General features: G+C 40.5%; 1 protein-coding gene across 1 annotated transcript in view; it reads left to right on the top strand.

The window, feature by feature from the left end:
- The window catches only part of tnr (tenascin R (restrictin, janusin)), a 66,822-nt gene that overhangs the window by 32,440 nt on the left and 19,700 nt on the right, over positions 1-14,682 (top strand). The window contains exons 17-20 of the mRNA XM_041949635.1: positions 1,249-1,368; positions 1,742-1,885; positions 9,343-9,462; positions 11,510-11,653. Coding sequence (XP_041805569.1) covers positions 1,249-1,368; positions 1,742-1,885; positions 9,343-9,462; positions 11,510-11,653 — 528 coding nt within the window. The remainder of the gene's footprint in view (positions 1-1,248; positions 1,369-1,741; positions 1,886-9,342; positions 9,463-11,509; positions 11,654-14,682) is intronic.

Raw genomic sequence — 14,682 nt, 5'->3', positions numbered from 1 at the left:
TACTGTGATTTTTAACTTATACAATGTGACAAACATATAAACCTGATTGACTGGTTGATTGATTGATTGATTGATTTATTGATTGATTGATTGATTGATTTGTGGTAGTAGGTAGTTTGGTTGGTCCGACTGATGCTCACTCTGCTGCCCCGGTCAGTTCAAATGGAGCTTTAATGTGGCTCAGCCTGAGGGCCACTTTCATTTATTAGCTTACACAGTGCAAACTGAATTGTGATCTTCCAGAGGGATAAAGTCAGTAGCAGCAGATATGTGTGACGGCACCATTTTGTAACTGTTCCCATTCAGACCATCAAGGAACTTCATGAGGAAATGCACATTTCCAGCCCTTATTTTCATGTACCGCCTTTGCCAAAGTAAACATAATTAGTAGGATATGCATGCATGAATAACCACAACTTATATAAATGCTGCTACTGTTTGTCATGCAAGTGGAATTTAAATGAGTTCAAGGCCAGGAGTTATAAATTGCCCCCCTCTGCTTGTGACTGGTAGCCATTATTCTTTTCAAAGCAGGAAAGTGGGAGTGGAGCAGTTGGTTTACAGGCTCTGCCCGTTTTGCCCCCCTGTCCACACTAAGAGATGGAAGTGATCTCTTAATCTCCTCCTCCTCTTTTTTGTCTTTTTCTTTCCCTCTCTCTAACTTTCTTTATCCCTCTCTTTCTGTCTCTAGTAGCTAAGGACATGTCATCAGTTTAATTGTGTGCTCACATTGTTTTTGCCATAACCTTTTCCGCAGCTCGATAGTCTTAGGAGACACAAAACAAATTGTCAACAGGGGGGGAAATCTCCTCTGAGTAAGCTCTACTCAGTCTCAATACTAATGTCAGCCATTGTGGTCTTTTAGCTGGATGGAGCTAGATTTCCCCTGGAATATCTTTCTGCAGTGTTTATTTATATTACAAATTTGCATTAAAAAATGCTTGTGCTTCCAGAGACCAAGGACAGGTCTGTTTATGATAATGTAATGAAGAGGAGATTAAAAATGGACAGAGCAAGGATTCCTGAAGTACTTGGGCTTTCAAGGGCACTGATTCTTTTAAATTTTTATGTAAATTCCTGAACTTGCTTCATAATACTCATCGCAAGGCTATTGTACTACTGGGATCAGAATGAACTCTGCAAAGCATCATCATCCTTGTAGATATCGTTTGAAGTCTCCCATATTGTCCATCCAGGGCTATCTTTGATCCTGTGCTAACATTTCCCCACCCATCGTCTCCCTTCTAGGCATGGACCCACCAAAAGAGATGACGGTATCAGATGTGACTGAAGACGCAGTGACTATCTCTTGGATCAAACCACTGGCGCCATTTGAATACTATAAGCTGTCCTACCAGTCAGCCAGAGGTAGCATATTCTTTACATTCTCTTACATCTTTTATTGTCTTATAATTACTTTGTATTTATGATATTTGCAGACATGCCAACACACTGCATTTTCATGTTACAGTTAAATGAACATGGCATTTGCTGTGGCAGGCCTCTCTGATGTAAGATATTTTGTAGCAGGGAACTGCTTTACCTAATTAATTGTAACATTTTATCTGTGAAATTTTAATGGAGTTTTTAATTAAAAATTCTGGATTGATTAAATATTTACCCTGTGATGCAAAATGCGCACCAGTTGGCTAAGCAGCATTCCTTGTAAATGGAGAAATGTAATGTATCAGAGTGACGGCAGCAGTTCTGACGTCGGTCTCTGTCTGATGTCTTCCCGCAGGTCGAGTGGACAGCGTGGTGATTGACAGCGATGTGACCAACTACACCTTGTCCAGCTTGTTTCCTGCTACAGAATACGAGATCAGCCTCAACGCTGTCAGAGGGAGTCAGGAGAGCAAAGTGGTCAGCACCTCCGTCTTCACAGGTAGGAGCTGATAGGGGAACAATATTAGGAGCATATACAGTACAAGAGAAGAGAGCAGAACCAAACAAACTACACTTGCACCAGCCTGATAATCAGGGGGGTGTTTATATTATTTTGTGTTGCTCTAACCAATCAGTAGCAAGCGGCTGTTGGTCCACTGACGTCAACGTGGAAACTTCAGTATTAGCATCTAGGAGTAGTTAATGTTTATGATCCTTGATTTACATGAAAATGGAAGTTCACTCACAATAACAACAATAATAACAATGCATTTTATTTGTTAAAAGCGCCTTTCAGGACACTCAAGGACACTTTACAACAGAAAGAATATCAAACAACAATACGATAAACCACAATAACATAAAGAGGTAAATTAGTGTAAAATCAGACTGACCAGTTGACCTCAAATAGGATAAGCTATTCTAAACAGGTGTGTTTTGAGTGTTTGCTGTTGCTGTTCGTCATGAATAAAAGAAGTACCCGTCTGGAATAGGCAAGACAGAAAAAAAAGCTTTCTCAGATCTCCTCTTGGGCCCTTTGTCAGTCACAGACTGAAGCAGGTTAGAGGAGAACATGCTTTCATTATTGGTCGGGATGCTGCGTCCTTCTAGGGTTTCTTGGTTTAATGGCTTGTTATAACCACATCCCCTGCAAGGCAAGTACACTCATTGTATGTGCAGTGTATTGCCTTATTCAGAGAGCTCCTTCTGTTATGTGGCCTACCCTCATTTATATAAATGAGGTGGCCGAAATCATAGAAACAGCTGTAAGCAACACAATTCAACAGCATCTCAAACCACAGTCTCCAATGATTTGTGATCATAAAGTTGAATCGACACCTCATTAAAATGTTATACTCATGAAGGTAGGCTTTATTGTATAACTGTTCTATTGTTGTTGGCAACTGAGAGTATGTTCCTTGGCTAAACACTGTGATCCACTTTGGATGTGCTTTTGTAATGTACTGCTCTCGCACAATAAGAAATCGCACTGCATTAAAAGCACATTCCTCGCTCTCCGTCGGCTACGACTCTTTGATAAACGTCCCGCTGTGAGTGGGCGGCAGGGGGAAAAAATGTTTGCCATTTACAATGAATGAAGACTTCCTCCTCCTCCGCTACACTTTCAAAACAATTGTTGCCACAACAATAACTGCCGCACTCTGGGAGATGTGTGCTAAAAAACAGCTGCAGACTCACACACACTCGTTCACACACACACACCAAGACAGACTGACAGATGTCAGACAAAGTCTAAGGGTACAGCTGACATTGCAGGAGGGGCAATCTTTGCTGGTGCAATAGATGAAACTGTCCACTTCTTGACCCACTAATTGGTAACCTACTCTCAACTCCATCCTACTCTACTCTATCCTTCTGCTCCCCCCGCTCTCTTTGCTTCACCTCCGTCCTTCTGTATTGTTACACCTCTCTCTGCCCCTTCCATTCTTTCTCTCTCATTATCCATCTTTCTCTCCTCTATCCTCCTTCTACTTCCTCTCTGCTTCATCCCTTCTTTCTTTAATCTCCTCCCTCGGCGTTTCTCTCCTCCTATTTCGTCCCCACTCGTCATTATAGGTGGGAGCTCTCAAGCTCATAACTTAGCACTGAATCATGAGCAAAATCCTCACTTGCACACACACACACACACACACACACACACACACATGTAAATACGGGACACTGTTCTTCACTGTGAAAGAACTCCACTAACCTAAGATTAACACACTCTCCCAGTGCTGTATGCATAATCTGTAGTTTGTGTGTGTGCATGCGTGCCCCAGCAGCTCGTGCGTGTGTGCGTGTGTGTGTGTAAAAGAGAGAGAGGGAAAAGCGGGCGCACTAAGGGGAGCACAGGATAGGAGAGAGAGGAGGAGAGCAGAAGGTGTGTTTGCATGCCAATGAGACCTGATTCACAAGGAGAGGCCAGGTTCAAGAATCCAGTGAGGATAAAAAAAGAGTCTCTTTCTCTCATTTTCGCTCTCTTTCTCATCTCTGTCTTGCTCTTCCCCTCCAATTCTTTGCTATCAGCCCCATTTTTAGCAATCCCAGTGTACTTACAATGAGTAGAGCTGCTGGGGCTGAAAAGAACATAACTCCAAAGTCAAGCTTGTTAGAAATGGTAAATAACATTTTCCTCACCGCACAATGCCCAACCAGGGACATTTTAATACCGCTTTCAACAACAGTACATAAACAGGGGATTTCAAAGTGTAATCCAGCATTGCCTGGCCAAGTATGTAATGACTTGAATAACGCCGCAATTGCTACTTATTCACTTCCCTAATCAATTATTGTCAGAGGGGATGAAAAAGCAGGGAGCCATATTTAATTTTGCCAACACAGCAGGTAGTGCTAATCTAAGATGAATTTGGGAGGGTTGACACTAAATGGACTATGTGAAGGCCTGTTTAATGGAGGGTGCTCATTGGGAAAGTGTCGGGCACCCTAGTAAGGTATCGCTCTTCCAAAAGTTCAGACACAGACCATTTAAGTCCCTCCCTTGTCAATTTTTTCCCAAAGAAGCATATGGGTAAAGGACATGGCAGGCAGAGGGGTTGGCAAAAGAATAGATGGAAAATAGAGACTGAGAGTAAGAGAGGACAATAATTTAAGAGTCAACAGATAAATAACACATACAGATATAAAAAGAAAAAAAGAGAGTGCATGGTTTTTGTCTCTGAAAAGCCTTTTTTCCTTGTCAAAACACAGCAAGGCTTGTTAGGCTTACTTGTCTTTGTCGTGCAGCAGCCTGCAGTGTTCAGGGGAGCACTGTTTTGGCCCTTCAACACGTGAAACAGTCTCAGTGCGACATGTCTACTTACACTAAGTGCTTCAAGAGACCACTTCCATTATGATCCATAAAAGGTGCATCGCTGCTCATTTCAGCCAAGTGCTCTATTATTTTTCAGTTACATGTACAAATGGCAGAGAAAGTAGTTTCTAACAGGTGAAGAGCAAATCTGCCACTGACTGGCAATCATTTAATAGTTAACAAGTAGTTCCTTGATAGTTCTTTTTGCTCCAGAGTACAGACTTTAGATCAGGCTGCTATATTAATGTTCGACTAATGATTACTTTCTCTTATTCCATATAATGACCATTTAATAAATGAATCCTTCAGGTTCAAGTACTAAATGGCGCAACACAAATAGCTATCATTAACTACAGATTGGGTGTAATCATTGGTCATGTCTCACTTCTCAAATGAATGTATAACAAACATTTTTTTCTGCACATGCAGAACATTCACAATGTAAAATCAGCACTGAAACGTTTCCCTGTAGCTCACATGTAGCATGAAGCACCTGATGCAGCAGGTAAGATGTTTCCATGGCTGCTCCCGCATTAGTTAAGCAATCTGCCACAAGCACATCCAGTGTGACTATAGGGTTAATGTTGAGAACACACAAACACAGATACACTTACACAACCTGTTGTTTTGGCGGAGCTTCCACAGTAATGGGAGGGGATGCAGAGATAGACTGGGGAATAAAATGGCCCAGTGTGTCTTGCTAACTGTGCTGCCTGCTGCAGTCTGGTCTACATAATGACCACAGAGACAGCACAAAACCAGGCTGACCTCATGGCCAACCATCACAGCTGGGGTGTCCCTAAAAGTACCATTTTCAGCCAATCATAAATAGTCAGTGTGAAACATTTTTTCCTGAAGTTTTTCTGAATGATTCAGACATTTAATAGCACAGCACATTTGCCTGAAGAAAGTTCCCGGCAGTGTTCCCCTCGAACCATAAAATATCCAGTCACTGCAGCCTTCCTGTGCCCAATTTTCTTCCATAAAATCAAGGGCTGAATCAAAGCTGTTACCAGGCTTATAAACTGTGTCAACATTTATTTTGTGCAAAATAAATTGCTGGCTATTGCCCAGTAAACACGGATTTCAAACTGGTGTCTGTACACTCGGCCAAAACTGTTTTGCTGCAGAGGGAAAACCACTCTGTATCGTTTTGATTTCTAGAAAGTTAGAAAGTTTTCGTCTCCTTGATACAGTCTGCCAGTCAATAAACAACGTTTTGTTAGCTGCTCTCAGTAGTGCGGTACTCACCAGCAGCTAAAGTTAGCCAGAATCATACACTGAATCACTCAGTTACACTTTTAAGCTGGTCACATCAGTATCTTAATCACTTTTATCAGGATCTTATCAGGACATTCAAAGCTGAGAAGCAGCTTGTTCTGTCAGCCTGCGAAGTTAACATGAGTTAATGTTAGCTCAGCCGCCAAAGACAAGACTGGGAGTTGTCAACATGAACAGTGAGATGATGTCTGATACCTTAATCTTCATTTGTCAGACATAACTTACAAAAAGGCAATTAATTCGCGTTCAGCACAAAATATTATTCCACTTTTGATGTGATGATTTGAATAAATGTCATTACAAGCATTGCAGTAATGAAGCCGTCACTACATGCTACAGTAAACTGCCTGGTTTTCTAGATACAGATGGAGTTCTTTGAAGTTGACTTCAAACAAAATACTGATTCAAGTCTTTGTCAGTGGCCCAGTCAAACCCTGGTGAAACAAAGGGGCCTACATGATCTCTCTATTTTTGATCTGATATGATTTAATGATCAGCCAAAAATTCCCTTCTGTTTAGAGCATTAAAAAAGCAAACAAAGTTCTAGTCTAATATCAGTTCTCATTTTATTTTTATATTATTTGTAGCCTTCAGTGGGTGTACAGTTTTCACAGTATTGTCTGTTGCCCCTCTTGTGCAGTGACCCATAGAAAAGTACCACTTGGCCCATTTGACCTCCTCAAAGACAGCGCTGGTAAACACTGTAATTAGCTTCAGAAGCACTACAGAACTATGAACTCATTTTGTCCTTGTCTTACAGCTTTTATAACATTGTGGAAGGATCATAACAGTGTTTGTGCACACGCTGTTGTGTTATTGACACTTGGTTTTGTGATTTGTTCTGCAGTCAGTGTTGTAGTCTGCTACTGTTTGGTGAAAACAGGTTTTTACTGCAAGAGGAGGCCAAAATGACATGATCATCATCTCAGAGTCCAGGCTTTCCTGTATTCCTGGGTAGATTTCGGCAATGTAGCATTTAACTGCAGTGCTTTTATGCAGCTGACACTTAAGGATTAATCATGCCGTGCATTGTGACTGCACCACAGCCCCATGCTATAGTCCCAGAGCAGCCTTTGTTCCTTTTTTCTCCCAACCCTTTTCTCTTGTCCTGAATCCAAACATGATCTTAAGCACCGGAGCTTGACTTTCAGATAAAGATCCAAGTGCGAGCATGACGTAGTTGGCTCAAGCCTGTGATTCACCGGTGCAATCAGGAGATGGAGAGTGTTGATTGGATTATCACTGTGCCTGATGAAGGAGGATGACCTGTTTATTTTTTTTTTCTATTTTGGCCATCTCTACTCCATCTCCATTGCCAACCTAATTGACTTGGCAATCCTCCATTAAATTCACTTAAACATTATTGCAATTAAAGTAACAAATTTAATCAGGTTTGTTCATCTATCGCAGCGATAAGAAAGACTCAAACTCACTTCGGTGTGCTAATGAGCTGAATTCTTTTTTTATTCTGATGAGGGCAGGGCAATATTAATTACCTCATCTGGGCAGAGCATTGGAGCACATGCGGCGTTCTGTGTTCTCCTGCCACACTCTCCGCTGTGCCAAAATAACACGCCTGAGGAGAAATTGGGGTTGAAACACTGAGGTTAAAGGTATAATTAAATTCAAACTCAATTTTGGCATGTCCAGCAGTCTGAGAATGAAATTAGGAAGAGGGTGGGGAAACAGTAGGCTCAGGAGAATATCTGAGACTTTCTGCAGCCTTTTCTACTGCATAATTTCCCTTTGATGTGTGTTAGAATTGAGGAAACAGTGATCAAAATGGCAAAGAGAGCCACTATTCATCAGAATGAATGCAAAGCTCTCCTGTGTCTGGGTTTCTACAATTATAACTCAGATGTGGGTTGAATAATGGTTTTCCATCTAACAGCACTCCATTCAAAATTGTTTAGCTGTAATTGATATTTTATGTCTCTTTGTGATTGTACCACAATTCGCTGAGTACAAAATGACAACCTCTCTGCGGCAACTATCACACAGCTCCATAGTTTGTGTAAAAAAATCATGTAATTTTCAAAAATACGTGGGAAATGAGAGGAAAAGTGTTTTGTTCAAACTGTTTTTATTTATTTATTTATTTTTTTTGTTTTCCTTTTGCTGGAAGCTAATTGAGTGAGAAACCCTGCAGCTGCTAAGGACAAGTTAAGAGCTTTGTCATGCAGCGAACTTTCGTAGTTTTTATTATTATTAGCAATGAGCAATTGAAGCAATTACTCTATCAATCAATGAGCCTATCAACACAAAAACTGGCAACTGTTTTGATAATTGGTTAATCATTTGAAACATTTTTCTCGCAAAAATACCTGGTTTGGCCTGTTAAATGTTAGGAATCTCTGCTTTTACCTGTTTATCATTGTAAATTGAGCAAAGGACAAACTAAATTTTTAATAGTCTTTGATTAAACTGACATTTTATATAATATATTTATGCTAATTTAGCCAACATGTTGAGTATATATTCCCTAGCAGTGAGTGCTAGTTATCCACAGCTGCCATTTTCCGTCAGCTCCTTTGCTGGTAATGGGTGAGATGGGTGATGAGTCTAGCGGTAATATTTGATGCTAAGCTCTGTTTGATGATCAAGTGTTGTTCAGTCATGCTTCTTCCAGCTCAAGTTAATCTCTAAAATTAGGCCATTTTTTATCAATTGCTGATCTACAAATAGTTTCTTTCAACTATTCTCGGCTTGATTACTGCAATGCACTTGACTCAGGTATCAGCCAGGGTTCCCTCCACGGCCTCCAGTTGGTAAAGAACGCTGCTGCTCGACTCATTACCAGAACAAAGAGGCATGCTCACATCCCCCTGTGCTTGCCTCCCTACATCGGCTCCCTGTTAGATTTGAAATTGATTTTTAAATTTCATTGCTTACTTTTAAGGTCTGATCTTGCTCCTGTGGATGGAGTCCTGCAGGTCAGGGTTTGCGGACAGAGGCGATCAGGCTTTTGCTATCAGAGCCCCCACACTGTGAAACTCTCTGCCTTCTGAACTCAGACTCAGCTCAGTCTCTGTCCTTTTTTAAATATCATCTTGAAACTTCTTCTTTTTGTGAAAGTTTTTATATATGTTTTATTTATACTGTTTTTATTTCTATTTATGTGATCATTTCCTTGACCTTTTTATCAGTTTATCTGCTTTATCTGGCTTTAATTTTATTTTATTTTGTAAAGCACTTTGTAGCATTGTTAAGTGTTATATAAATAAAGTTTATCATAATTACTAGCCAAATGCCACTGACTGTTTCTCAGAACTGTCCTGGAAACAAATCTCTTGAGATGAGCCTGTTATTGCTGTTGTTGTTGACAATACTTTGGTCTTACATCTCTGTTGCTGTAATCCCAGCAATGGACATGCCAGCTGAGCTGACGGCTCTCAACATCACCCCACGAGGAGCCCTGCTGAGGTGGAACCCCCCTCTCTCCAGTGTCGACAACTACGTGCTGACTCTCACACACAACCAGGGTGAGTTGTTGGAATTGTCATGTACAGGTTGTCATTAATTTGTTGTTTATTCGACAATGAATGGATGGATTGATTAACCACCAGCAAATGACAAGACTGAGACTAATTAAGTCATTTGGATAAATAAAATCATCAGCGCCTCTTGCGACTACTGCAGGTTGCAAATCACGAAAAAATCCTTTTAGAATGTGTCAATCACACCAACACTGAAGTGTTCTCCTTACATTGGCTACCAATCAATTTTACGATTCCCTGAGCATCACACATCATCTTTTTATCCATGCTGTTGCCTCTATGTGTGATGTTTATGTTTTATGTAACCTTGGTTATAAAAGACGCTGTTCAAGTAAATATTAACTTACCAACGTATTATTTACAAAACCTCTTAACCACTCTGTACAATTAAATGATGGAAATAGTTTTCATTTTATCACTGCCCTATGATCATAACAAGAGTGTAAGCATAATGAGTAGATTTGTTCAGGCCGTTCAGGTGCAGCGTGTGGAGTTGTGACAGGCTTTCACTGTGATCCTTCCAGGCAATATGGAGCCATTTGTCTTGCTTTCAGAACAGTTCATCATGCTTGGTTGAACTAGTAAGCCTTGAAACATTGCGGCCACAAACACTGCAGTTTTTACGTGGCACATGTTTCTAATGCAGCCCTTCACTTCGCAGTCTGACAGCCATATCCAGATAGGTAACAGATAACCCTATTGCTCCTCTGAGAGGCAATTTATAACTTGCTCCCTGAACCAAGTGGATGACGGCCAAGTTAGAGTAGGTAGGCCAGCCACGGCAAGAAAGCTACTTGACATACACAGCAAGAGTGATGGAATATGAAAGTTTCAAAGGCATCGCTTTTTTCAAACTAACAAACATCACCAAGTGTTGGCAGTCATTAGCCTTTGCAAAGCACATTTTTAAAATTCACCAGTCAAATGTTTAACACTTAATCTCAGCCATTATTTTCTCCCCTGGTTTTTATAAACTGGCTGGAAAAAATGTCATGGGAAGCATATTTTCTCTCATTTGCACATGACCTCACTGACTAAGCCATGCCTTGAGTTATCCAGAGAAATCTGTATTACTCAGCTCTTGGAGTCAATGTGTAAATTACACCCTGACTGACTGGACGGCAGCCAGATCATCTCAGTTACAGAGACAGCATCTAATTCTGGACTCGTATTTGGAAACCAGCCCCCACCAGGGTTTAGAGCAGTGCAGTGTAAGTTGTGGACAAATTCCCTTGAATGTCAGTGTATTAAATCAGGGTCAATAAACATGTTTAATATATTTCATCGAGGATCGTCCTGCATCACAAAATAGATTTTTATTGGCAACCAGGAATACCAACATAAAATCCAACCATCGTGGTGTCAGTCAGTCAAACGTCATGTAAAATAGATTAATAGTGTAACATGGGAAAAATCTGGTGTGTCCATATCCCCGCTAACATCACTCTCACTGAGATGTTAACATATAATGCAGTTTTCATCATTATTACTATAAATTAAAACTCTACCTCAACAAGATCAGTGAGCCTTTGAGTCTGCAGTAGTTATATTAAATGTCTTTTCTAGTCAATTTGAAGCCTTGTGCTCATGTTACACAATTATTTCTTCATCAGTCATTTTTCACAGTCCATTCAGAGGCAGTTTCTTATGACTGAATATGCAGATTGATAATTGAATGGTAATTTATACGAATTCACCCTGTTTAAATTGGTTCGACAGATATATTAGTCATGAGAATGACTCTTGGAATATGCATTTCGATATGATCAGTGGTGAAGAATGTTCCCTCCACCTTGTATTTCAGGTATATTACAGAGTGCTCAGTCATATTTTAGAGCAAAAGACATTTATAATGTGGCTCATTTTTTTTCAGAGTTGCCCCCAAAAGCATGTTTCCCCAAAACTACCATCAGTGTAGAAATCCTTTCAAGAGATACCATCTAATTCAATCTGTTTAGATAAAAAACTTAAAAAATAAAAATAAGTACAAGATGCTGCACATGTAGTGAACATATAAATGTCTGTTTTTCAGTGACAGCTGATACTTTCCTTGTGGAAGGCAACAAGCAGGAGCACCAGCTGTCAAACCTCAAACCAAGCACCAGCTACTCTGTAGCCCTCTACGCCACCAAAGGACCCCTCACCAGCGGGACCGTCATCACCAACCTCCAAACACGTGCGTGTTCTTTTTACTCAGCTGGTGTCAGTACAGCGGGCGCCATGGCGACTCAGTGGGTAGCGCTGTCTCCTCACAGCAGGGAGGGCTTCCCCCGGGTGTTTGCTTTCATTCACACCAAATATATATATATATATATATTGTGTTAATTAGGAATTCTCCGGCCATTGTCCTTGACCAAGGTCAATGGCTTCACACTGCTTCTGAAGAAGGTAGACTACGTCAGGTGCAGCAGATGCATTTCTCCCAGGGGATTTATAAAACACAAACAACAGAGGTATGTCATTCACCAGTGTAACTGGGATTTATTTAAGTTAATCACCAATGCCATGACTAACCAAGAAAAGCAACATGAATGTAGGGCTCAGTGATACAGCAAAAATGTTTATGTAATTTTAAAATGTTCATATAGTTTTTTTCTACTGATTAGTTGCCAAATGTCAAGATGATGGGCTTAAAATTGCTGTGGAGAATAGTGAGTAACTCCTTAGTTGAGACCGTGTTGGACAATAAATAATGACCCTCACCCCTGAACTCTTTGTGTTAATCACTCCCCACAGATATAACAACAGGTCATTTCTCCAGTACTACCTGTGTGATAGAACTTAAGGTTTTTAGTTCTTTTGATGAGACTTGAAACTTTAGATTCCAGAGCAGCAGTAGTTCCATGGGATGGGTCTAATTTCTGCTCTTTGAGGCTGTACCCTGCATGCTTTATTGGTGGCGGGGTTTCAGGTGCTAAACATAGTTTGTCGCATTTCCCATGTTAATTAGCACAGGTGTTATGTTGTTGTGTTATTCTGGGTCATTTTACAGCACACCTTTGTCGATTTCAGCTTTTCCAACACACAGTATACTCTCCTCAGAAACCTTTGATCCTTTATCTCTGTGTAACACTCATTGTGCAGTCACATACATCACCAGGGTCAGCATCTGTGTAGAGACTTTCACAGGGTCAAAGACACAAGCTGTCATGAGACTTTAACTTGTGAACTCTGTTCAGGTTTTGCTTGCTTTACCTCCAGGTGACCCACCTCTCTGATTATATTCACCTTCATCGTCTGCTACATTGAGAGCAAAGGTAGGGGTGAAGGAATAGTTCCAGTTTAGCTGAGTTGCAGCTCTGTAAACTTTGTTTTTTTTTTCTGGAGTTTTTGCAAGGAAAAAAAACAAAAAACTTTTCAGTCAGCAGAGGAGTTCATAATCCCCCAAGGAGAACCAGAGCTACCTGTCCTGCACTGCAGCAGAGACGAACTGCTCGGAACAGAAACAAACTCTGGGCTGCAGAGACTTCAAACATAAATGGGGCTCAGGAAAATTAGGTGTACCTACAACCATGTCACCGCAGTACATGCATAGCAACTCATACATAAACAAATGTTCTTGGCAGTTTAAGGTGATTCTAATTTGGAAACAGATGCTCTGCCTAGTACGTCATGTACCTCACCTTCTCCAGAGGAAAAAAAGAATGTACCCTGGTTAGACTCTCTGATATGAAAGAAAGAATTTGGGAATTGCTGCGATGAAGGCAACATCATGGAGTGAGCACAGAGGAAAACCACTTTGTGTATGAATACCATGTCTTACTGAATCAAGCTAACGGTTAGGTGCTTGCCTTTGTTGCTCTCCTTGTCTGAGTGGAATAGGCCAAATTTATTGTTGCAATGATTCAATTCCCCCCCTCCTCCCATTGATCTAAGAGGGACATCTGCATGACTATCATTCAAATATATATCCTATTTAACAGCACAAATATGAACAAGCTTTGTACACATTTCGCCATTGATGAACCTGTGATGCAGTTATTCATCAGAACTGGTGTCTTATATCTTCTACCATGCATTTTTACGTTGTCCTAGAAGAAGACTTAAAAAAAGGATGATATTCATCTTTTATAGTTGAATTCAGTGATATTGCTCTTTAAAGCTTTACCTAATTTAATTAAGGAACTCACACGGTTGTTTATTGAGTGTGCCCATGTAAGTACACCTGCAGAAAGAAAGTCACATGTATGAGGTCTTCACCTCACCCCTGCAGGACTAATGATGACATGTCAAACCGGGGGGGAGTTTGTGCCTCAGTCAACCCAAACCTCAGAGGGATCATCCCGTGTCGTTAATTAAACTCCCTAATTGAAATCTTAAGTCCTGTTTCAGCTCCGCTCACACAGCTTGTTTTCTCGGGCTGTTCTGCTCCAGTGGAAAATGTCGTGTTGTGAACGAGCTGTGAGCCAAGAGTGACTGGTCGTGGATGCATTCATACACAGTATTTACAGTGTTTCTAAAGCTCAGTTTAAAACAAATGTTGACCAAAATGCCTTGTAGAGAAATTTCAAATGCAGCATAATAGTTAAAATGACAAGAAACAGGTATATATAACTAAAACAGACCAAATTAAGGCAGTCATAGTGGTATTAATACTTTAGGGAAGATGGGTTTTAAGACAGGATTTAAAAGTTGTGTCTTATAGTGGAAAACTCAGCGTTGCAATAAATGATCATACGCTTGTGTAATTCTGTTTGGTCTGTGGTTTGCACACAGAATATACCATCTGAATGAGTGCTGAATGAGCTTTTCAGCTCCGTCAGTCGTCTGGTGTTGTTGAGACTGAGGTTGGAAACAAGTGGCTGATATTCTGGAGCGCAAGTGAGCCTAAATCAACAAAACATAGAACAAGATAGCCTGCAGCCACCCTGCTTGTCTCTACCACAACTTTCTTCCAAGGCAGTAACCCAAGTTTTCCATCCGTATCGTGATACGATCCAAAAAAATCATGTACTGGAAAATGTCTCCATATGTATTTGTGTATGTGTATTTTCTTTTATGTTTTTTATTTGCTTTTTTTTTTCTTTTTCTTTTTTTTTGGTTGGTAGTGGGTTCTAAATATTACATCTGGAAAGGAATTGTTGCCTGTTTTTCTGGTCTAGGTATTATATACAAGAGGTGACGGGTCAGTGAAAGTTCTTGCTGTCAGGTTTTGAATTTTACTCCTGGTAGAGAATGATGGTTTCTCCACGTGCATGCTGAACA

Source organism: Chelmon rostratus, chromosome 12, assembly GCF_017976325.1.
Source record: "Chelmon rostratus isolate fCheRos1 chromosome 12, fCheRos1.pri, whole genome shotgun sequence".
Classification (NCBI taxonomy): Eukaryota; Metazoa; Chordata; class Actinopteri; order Chaetodontiformes; family Chaetodontidae; genus Chelmon; species Chelmon rostratus.
This window is presented reverse-complemented; position numbering and strand designations above follow the sequence as displayed.